This window comes from Xyrauchen texanus, chromosome 12, assembly GCF_025860055.1.
Source record: "Xyrauchen texanus isolate HMW12.3.18 chromosome 12, RBS_HiC_50CHRs, whole genome shotgun sequence".
Taxonomy (NCBI): domain Eukaryota; kingdom Metazoa; phylum Chordata; class Actinopteri; order Cypriniformes; family Catostomidae; genus Xyrauchen; species Xyrauchen texanus.
Window position 1 is genome coordinate 13,184,626 of NC_068287.1, and position 9,953 is coordinate 13,194,578.

At 37.0% G+C, this 9,953-nt stretch overlaps 1 protein-coding gene across 1 annotated transcript; it reads left to right on the forward strand.

Moving 5' to 3' along the window:
- The first annotated feature begins 333 nt into the window (after positions 1 to 333).
- Positions 334 to 7,443, forward strand: LOC127653295 (kinetochore-associated protein DSN1 homolog). Its single transcript, XM_052139938.1, has 11 exons — positions 334 to 716; positions 1,028 to 1,055; positions 1,272 to 1,566; positions 1,669 to 1,742; positions 1,822 to 1,894; positions 4,174 to 4,255; positions 4,360 to 4,410; positions 4,518 to 4,589; positions 4,707 to 4,854; positions 6,589 to 6,676; positions 6,942 to 7,443. Exons 1-11 carry the CDS (start codon positions 685 to 687, stop codon positions 7,022 to 7,024), a joined length of 1,026 nt encoding a protein of 341 aa, XP_051995898.1. The 5' UTR covers positions 334 to 684; the 3' UTR covers positions 7,025 to 7,443.
- Positions 7,444 to 9,953: the final 2,510 nt, after the last annotated feature.

Sequence of the window (9,953 nt, forward strand, 5' to 3'; positions counted from 1 at the left end):
AATAAGTATTAAAATAATGATTTAATTCGATTAAAGTTTTAATGTATTAATTTGTCTAGACACCATTTTGATATTAATATGTAATTAAACTTTTGTATACGAAATTCTGAAGAGAAAAAAAATTAAATAACCACAATATACATCTTTACCTCTTGTGAATATTTTTATAAATATTACACATACTGGGCACATAAAATGTCCTGGAAAATTTTGCTTTGAAAAGGATGGGAACCCTGATAGATGTAACCGATGTAATGGTATGACTGAGAAGTGTAATGGTACTAGGGTACACTTTACTGTACTTCACTAGTATAACTTTGTCCCCTAACACTCATCCCTAAAATGGATATACTCGATTGAAAATGGCTATAGTTTATCACAACTTTGTATCACAGAAACAAATGTGTCTGTATGCCTCCCTTTACATTTTATTTTAAAGTCTTATTTTCTAAAATAATGTTGACTCGGTGACCTGCAGTGAGATCAAAAATGTGAAAAAAATGAAAAGTATATTACTTGTGTTATTTACAATTCAAAAAATTAAGTGAGTGATTTAACCAAAACAAGAACTGAGGTAAGACAAAGCTGTGACAGAAAATCTAACATGACTAAATTTTCCATGATCCACCTCGGATGTAAAAGTGGGCGTGGCTGTCACTTCGCGCGGGCTTCGTTTGAAAGAAAATGGCGGAGCTTCAGTATGATGGATTTGACCGGTGAGTGTTTTTTTTAGTAGACGCGTTATGTGTACAGGCACACTAAATGCACCTTCACGTCTGATGGTAGGTTTAAAGTGAAAAGTGCCTTGTAAGTCAAAGACATTTTGGCTTTTATAATCGTAAAATACCGCCTGATACAGTCAAGCCACAGAATACTGAACTAGTTAATGAGCCAACATTAAACATACATGTATTTGTGGCAACAAGCAATGTTTTGTAACTATCTTTATGGAAATATAAAACTATAACAACTGAAATACAAATAATGCATACCAGTGTATACAATTGATTTTCTATGTCTCTGACAGGTGTGAAGCCGGCACGGTCCACACAAGGGTAAATCTGTTTTCCGTACATTGTTTACATTTGCATGTGTTTAGCAAACGCTTTTTTATACAAAGCTCGTCTTTAAGTTAACTAATCTCTTTATTGTCATTATGCATAAGGTGCAACTACATCGTCGTTGTCTGTTTGTCGCACAAATCATAATCAAAAACATTTGACTGAGGCATTCTCAATACTCTTTTTCAACTGTTTCTTTCTGTTGTCTAGGTCTCAGAAGTTCCTCATGGGATGAAGCGGCCACATGATAGTAAGCACATCTCAGGTCCTCCTCAGAAGTCTCCCTGCACATCACCTGCTCCTGTACCTGCAGTGATGCAGCCTTTAGTAGAAGCGGAACGACCAAATCACTCAAAGATGAACACTGTTGAGGACGGTATCAGAGAAACAATGAGTTTGAATTTCACAGCTCGGACAGAACGAAGTCCTCGCTCACGGAGGAAATCGTGGAGAAGATCGTCGCGAGGCAGGCGGTCTCTTCCAGCTTTCCACAGTACCTCACAACGTGAGAGCCATATCATTGCAAAACCAATATAGCTGTAAACCTGGAATGTCTCTATTTTATGCCATGCTATGATGTGTTCTTTCTTCTATTTATGCGTTTTAGCTCTGTGTGAAACTATCAGTCTTTCTTTACCTGACAACGAGAGACTGGAAAAGCTATTCAAAGCTGCAATGCAGGTAAGGCAAGTCTCAAGATCGAGCTCTTGCTTTCGGACCTTCCTGTATTTACCTCTTCAATTTTCCTGTTTGTACATAGAGGACAGTGAAGCGAGTCAAAAACAGTTTATACACTATTCCTGGTGTTGATACCGAGACTCTTCAGACTCAAGGTTAGTGTTTCATTATTCACCTTAAAAAGTGCAAAATTGTTGATACCAGAAACAGAGAATTTACTTTTATGCACATTTAAAATGTATTTGAAATATGGCTGTGAATCAATTGAAATTGTTTAATTAATCACTCTGTTTTTGTTGATAAATTGCTATTAATCATTGTACATTAAAACAAACATTATAATCAAATTTGTTTTACATTATACTTTGTTTCAAAGAACTTGCAAGAAATAAGTTATCATTTATTTTATACACTTTGATACAAGTGTATATACACGTGCCATAAACCAGTGAACAATCTGTAATTAAAAGTTTGGCCAAATCTTTTTTTTTTAATTTTTTTTTTTTATATGAGATCAAATGGTCCGATTCAATAAACACTCCTATACATGGGCACAATACAATTTATGCAAGAGTATTTATTTAGTTCACATTCAAATCAGAATTCATCTGTAATATGGGCACATTTTTGGTTCATATTACATGAAGTCCAAATTCCAAGCCTTTTTCTGTTCAAACCTCAGTTGCCTCTGCGTCTGAGACCATCAAACCGCACATCTTATCACGTGGCTTGTTGAGTGCGTTACCATGGAGACATATTGTGTGTATGGAGGCTTCACGCTATTCTCTGCAGCATCCATGCACAACTCACCATGTGCCCCACCAAGAGCAAACCACATTATAGCGACCATAAGTAGGTTACCCTATGTGACTTTACCCTCCCTAGCAACCTGGCCAATTTGGTTGCTTAGGAGACCTGGCTGGAGTCACTCAGCACACCCTGGATTCGAACTCATGAATCCAGGGTTTGTAGTCAGCATCAATACTCGTTCAAGATTTTATTTTTTATATGCCAATACAAACTTAAGTGGACATTGCCAATGCATTATAAAAACTATACATACAGATATGAAACAAACTGAATGCTAGTTAAGTTTAATTAGCTAAAGTGTAAAATCTCAAAACTAGGATTTTCTCTGGCTGCAATCAGTCTCTATTGTTTAAAACTGGTTCAGATGGCAGTAAGAGAGTGTTTTCGCTGATGCGACGAGATACAGTACTGCAGCTTGCCCGTATCTTCACTTGGCTCACTGCTTGCAGATGAAGTCTCTATTCTCCATACAGTAAATCCGCTCCCGTGTTTTTGTCCGGGACATACTTCACGCATAATGAATACTGATGTAATGAATGTGGTGTGCTTTGCTCCACATAATCAGTTTCTGTATAAGGGTTTGCAGTCGAGTCAAGCATGTACCTTCTGGTAATTTATATATACCAATTTTAGCCACAGGAAGGGTTGAAAAACATTAGTGAAGTTTCAGGATGTGGGAAAAAAATGGATACTGCAATTTCCTAGCCTAATTTAAAAATATATTTTTCCCCTCATATCCCAATTTAATATGCAGTGTTAACTATAAGCAAGTAATTCCTAGGTTAATTTCCATAAAGTGTAAACCATATGGCTCTGTGGGAGTATCAAAATATTGCTCAGTTTAAGAATTCTAACCAGTCTGACAAAGCAACATTGGCTCAACCAATGGCATGAGTTTGGGAGGAATTACCTCTTTGTCTGATCAATCGCAGATTGGAGGGAGTGTATAAATTTTTTTTTTTTCCTCTCTCTCCAATTTGGAATTCCCAATGATGAAATTCGGTTTGAAAACAGTGAAAATTTCCTTGTCGTGCAGAAATTACAGGCTTCACCTTTAAAGGTGAAGTATTTGACTTGTATGTCAAAATACTGTACATTGTCCTATCCCAATTTATTGTTCATTGACAACTATTAGTAAGCCATTCGTGGGTTTACCTCCCCCAAAAGTATTAACACTGAGCCTCCCAGGCACTATCAAAACATTGATGTTTGTATTTGCACAGCCCGCTCAGCTCCACCCATCCCTTTCTAGCTCAACCTATAGCGTGAGTTTGGGGTGTGGCTACTTGTTCAGCTAGGGGAATATAAACAACCATGGCAGACGTGTGCCAAAATTCTAAGAATTGCTAAAAGAGACAGAGAAGGGAGTAAATCTAGAGGGAATATTGGCATCGCATTTACATTGTGGAAGACACACACGCCACAACTACCAATGATGAGATTGCTCTGGCAAACGTATGTACTTTGTACAAATGTACTTTCATTTAGTAATTCCTTTTGGTGCCACTTAGTGCAGAAATTACGTACTCTTTGCTTTAAAAGATCAAGCTGAATGGAAAAATGGCCATGCTGATGGATTTTGGTCCAAAAATGTGATGTTAACATAAACAATAATCTCTTGCAGTTGAAGCTTTGCAAGTTGAATGGGACAGTCTGGCTAAAGCGATCAGCAGAGAAACTCCGAATTCACTCTTAAACGTAGTGAGGTAAATTATTTGTACATTGTAAAGTTTTGATTGTATTAATCACTGCTGGAATACAAATGCTGGTGCACTCAAGTTTGCTTGATTTCTTTTTTCTGTATGTGTAGTGACCCGGTTGTTAAAGAGACCACCGCACGCGTTCAAGAGGACATCAACAGGTAATTCTCTGTCTGGCCTTTGCAGCATAAAGCATTACCATTTCACACAAATTTCAGTCTTCACCATTGCATGTGCCGCTTTTTTCTGGCATTATGTACTTTTGAAGGTTACAGGCTGAAAGTATGTCATGGGAGTATCTATTAAACAAACACTGGACCAAAGCTGACGAACTGGACAAGTGAGCACAACTACATGCATAAATGCACAAGCACACACATGAATAGAAGAGTTATGGACTGCTTCCTACTCTTTGAAGTTGTTGTTTGGTTAGTTATACATCCCTGACCCGTTGCAGGTGTGTTGAGCGGGGAGAGGAGAAAGGAGTGCCACTGGAGCCTTCATGCTTTGCCAAGTCCTCACAGAGTCAACTCATTTTGAATAAACCAAACTACAAATCAGTCCTCATCAAGCAGCAAAAACTACTCGGAAACATGGAGCTAGTGGTGAGACCATACTGCTTTCTGCTTTAGGCTGAAGCCTTTAGGATTCATTAAATATCAAATACAGTGCCTTTCAAAAGTATTTAGACCCTTAACCAGTTCAGTCATTTGCATATAAAAAATAGTTTGAGTTGTTTCTCTGTATTTTGTGTCATCCACTTTTCTTTCAAATTTAACAAGATGCCCATTCACACCCCACTTTTTCACTTTAGATACAGTGTTTTTAAGTAATTTATCTTAATCTCATCTGATCTCAAGTGACATGAACTGAATGTGGTTTCACATTGTTCTTTTTCAGTAATTGGGTTTTTTTGGTGTGTGTCATCGGTGTGTCATTGTATCCTCAATAGTTTGTTATCTGCACAAACTCGAATACTTCAGCAAATGGTGTATCCATTTTCTTAATTTTTGTTATTAGTGTTTTATAACAAACAATAAAAGTCACATGATAGTAAACAGCTTTTCTTAAAATTAAGGTGACTTGTACATAAATACATTTACATTTTAAAATTCTGTTTTCAGTTTCCGAACGTCATAGTTTTCCCAAAGTATGCGTTTGTCGGGGGGTCTGCATTTTTGGAGGAAAACACTTCTAGTGTGGATGAGAGGCATAAACGTTGTGAAATTAATGCTTTTACTATTTTAAATGGAGTACTGTAAATTGGAATTCTGCAGTAATAATTGGTTAAAATTCAAGTGAATTAGTGCCAGTAATGTGTCATTATGTTGATTACCACAATTTATTTAGACTCGTTCCTCCTTTAAAAAAAAATCTGAAATCGGGGGCCTGGGTAGCTCAGTGAGTAAAGACGCTGGCTACCACTCCTGGAGTTGTGAGTTGGAATCCAGGGTGTGCTGAGTGACTCCAGCCAGGTCTCCTAAGCAACCAAATTGGCCCAGTTGCTAGTGAGGGTAGAGTCACATGGGGTAACATCCTTGTGGTTGCTATAATGTGGTTCTCGCTCTCGGTGGGGTGCGTTGATGCCGCGGAGAGTAGCATGAGCCTCCACACGCACTGTCTTCATGGTAACACGCTCAACAAGCCACGTGATAAGATGCGCGGGTTGACCGTCTCAGATGTGGAGGCAACTGAGATTCATCCTCTGCCACCCAGATTGAGCTGAGTGCCTATGCCATCACAAGGACTTAGAGTGCATTGGGAATTGGGCTTTCCAAATTGGGGAGAAAATCACAACAAGAAAACAGCATTTACAATGGAAGTAAATGGGGCCAATTTTTTGGTTTAAAGGCAGAAATGGAAAGCATATAATTTTATAAAAGCACTTATATTATTTCTTCTGTTCAAGCTAATTTATTATTTGAGCTGTAAAGTTGTATAAATTGTCATTTTTATAGCCATTTTAGGGTTTGTTGATATTACAACAAAATTGGCTATAACTTTACACTGAAAAGGTAAAAGATTTTAACACAATAGAATCATGTTAACACACATATTGTTTATGTCTTGTGGCTACACTTTTGAAACAGTGAGGGTTTTAATGTTTACAAATTGGCCCCATTCACTTCTATTGTAATTGCCTCACTGGAACACAGATTTGTGCTTTTTTTTTTTTTTTAAGAAGAAGAAGAAAAGGAGTGGCAAGTCCAAATTATATTCCTTTTAACTGATTGGTTTGTTTTTTTGCTAGCTGTCATATTCTCAAAATATTGCAGTCATCTCAAAATAAAATTCAAAACTGCTTTGAGATCATGTGCATCTCTTTTCATCCTTCACAGATGGACTCTCATTGTTGTATAATGAGGGAACTTCTGTCTTTCCATGAGAAATCTCAGCTACTGGTGAAGGAGACTAGTGCCAGACTGGGTGAGAATGTTTGATTTTGTTCAAATAAAACCGATAAATAGACCATTTGTTTTTAGACTCAATTCAGTGGCAAAGCAGCATCAACATCTGCTAAAACATCGCTCCACATACACGGTGAAATCAGACTAGACATTGCAAGATGAAGCAGCTGCTATGATAGTGCTAGACATTATTAATAGTGCTAGACATTATTATTGTAGTCCACAACAGTGTGAGATTGCTCATGGTCATTACATTAAACACCTGGCTCTTGTTTTTCCCACAGCTTGCAAGGCTGGATTCCAGAATCTCCCTTCATCTCCAGTTAGACAGCTGATAAAAGGACCCGAATCTAGTGTGTCCTCGTAGTGTATAGTGCTGTAATTACTCCCATAGGATTCAGTGTTTCACTGCAAACTTCTGTTGATATAATACAACCTTTTTGGCTATGCATTATTAACCTTTGTAACATTGGGTCTGTTTTCCCTGTAACACTTCTCATTTGTTTTGTTGAAATACACAAGCTAATTTTTCCTGTTCCAATAGTTTGGCATATGACTATGTAAATTTATTGCTGCATATTTTTCTCTGGATGCTCTGTGTGGACAGTAACATAAACTGATGCCTTTGAAACAAGCATCACCTAGTTTTGAACTGTCTTTGATGTTAAATGAGGCATTAAAACTTTCAGAATTTGTCCATGATACACTAAAATTGACACTAGATGGCAGTCTAGTTACTCACAGCTCTGCTTTAACCTGTGTATTTGTGAAGTGTTTTGTGACATGTTATAAGATTTCTGTGTATTATTAAATGCCTTGATATTTACTATATAGAGAAATATTTGTCATTTTTATATATAACTTGTTTGCAATATTTTTACAATATTGAAGTACAATTTTGATTAGAAATTTATTCCATTTGAGTTCCCAATGGCTTTTAAAGTGTCCTTAAAATCTCCTGTATGTGCCTTTAATTTAGTGATTCCCACCTTGAAGTACCTCAGGGTTACTTAAAGAAATATTCTGGGTTTAATACAAGTTGAGCTCAATTGTCAGCATTTGTGGCATAATGTTGATTACCACAAAAAACAAAAATGTCACTAGGCCCTCTTTCTCTTTAAAAAAAAAATAAAAAATCAGAAATCCCGGGTACAGTGAGATGCATTTTTGGAGGGTTTCATGGCAGAAATTTTAAGCTTATAATTTTATAAAAGCACTTAAATTAATTCTTCTGTTAAAACTTGTGTATTATTAGAGCGGTTAAGTTGTTTAAATCGTTATGGTCGTTTTAGGGTTTGTTGACATTATATCGTCATGGCAACGACGTTGTAAAATTGCCTGTGACTTTACACAGAAAACGTTAGTAAGTGACTATCAACACTAAAATCATGTTTTGGGTGAACTGTTACTTTTACGACAACTTGCCCCGTTTGCGGTTTGGTTTCTTGTGAACATTTTCAATTAACAGATTCATTATTTGAAAGGAAGTAACTTGGGTGATTCTGTTTTTCACCTGCAGTATCAAATGATTATAATTTCAAAGTGAATCGTTGTAATAATGGTCATTATATTAATAATGATGCTAAATGACATCCAGGTTGACATCTAAATGACTGGTTTGAAGCTGTGGGGTAAACAAGACAAGAAAGGTTGGGAAACACAGCTCTAATAGACAAGGGATGACACTCATTGATCCTTCCCAAGATTTTTCTTTTGTTTGGGTGGTAAAATCATTGAATGAACTCTACTAGTGTCTTGTTTCCAAGACAAACATTGTGAGCAAGTATTTTGATGCTTTAAGTCATCGTTATTAGTTTAAAGACAACTGGCATTTGGGCTTTAGTCATGAGCTCTTTGAGTGCCTTTTAGCCTTCTATTATGTTTATTCCTGTGTGTCCCATGACCATTCTATGGGCTTGACCCCTTCCCCCACACTTCTAGCCCTTGTTCTCTTTTCTCCATAATGCAGGGGTGCTGAGCAAGAAAAAAAGGCTCAGAGGATTTTCTCCAATTCAGGGTTTCATTCACATCCTCTGTTTAGATCATGTTTCCATGCCCTCAATAGGTAACAAGGCTGACTCTGAACTCCCTATACACACAATATTTAAGTTTGTTATAATTAATGTTTACTCGAAATACAGTACTTTGACCAAAGAGAGATTTTTGCTTTAACAATGGTGAAAACAGTCATTATACAGTAATCACAAATGACTGCAAAATCCATTGTTCAAACGGTAATTATTTTGATATCTTTAGGTTTAGGATCATCTAAAATCAGGTTGTTATTTTTCCTATTTAGATGAAGGCTGATGAGACTTGGCTCGTGTTTGGTTTTCTCTGTTAATGTAGGGATGGAGGTGGTGGGGTTAAGCGTTAGAAACACTGGGGGTGGCACAGCAAGAGGGATCGATTCTTATTTAGATGAAAATGAGGCTCAGTGCTTGTGGGCCGAGGGTGCATCTGCCTCAAACAGATTCAAAAAGAAAAGCTATTCAGAGTCAAGAGGGGAAAACAATTCTCATGATGGCAAATACTTTCAAATTAAATGTCAATTGACAGAGATTAATGCATGCAAGTGGTGATACAGTAGTTGTCTCCATAGGTATGGAGTTTTATCTTGTGGGACAAACCTACCAGTTCTTGTGTCACTGGACATATTAAATTAGTATCTGTAAGAATGGTGCAGCAATAAAAAAAAAATTTCTCAGTATATGCATTTTCTTTACTGGAAAATAAAGCTGTTTATATTGTTTTGAATTGTGTATGTCCCAGGTCTCTTTGCTGCATTGTAGATTTATAGACATCATTTCCCATTTTGTTTCATTCATGTTAAAATTCGGGCCACACTGGACCATCATTTAGGGAATGAAAGGAGAAAGATTAGAAAAGAATATAGATTTTCAATTACCCCAAATATTGTTGTGTGAAAGCATTGCTGTGATAACGGGTGCAGGTTTAGGTTTGTTCTCTTCTTCTCATTCTCACTTCAGATTGATTAGTGTTAGATTGTAGCCGAGAGATGTGCTACGCGTCAGCATAAACCGCGACCACTTTTGTCCCATTCCTCTCTCTGCACACACATCATCAGACTTCCGTTGAAATGCTCCAGGCTGAGTCTCTTCCCTCCACGTATTCCAGGATCCATTCATCTGAGAAGGCTGTCTTTTTTCTCTGAGTGATGAACCACAACAAAACGTCCACGTTTGCAAAAAAAAAATTGGGTCCACTTATTTTTAATCTGCTCTGTCCATGTGCTTGGATAAAATACAGATTGATTCAAATAAGTAATTCTGAGT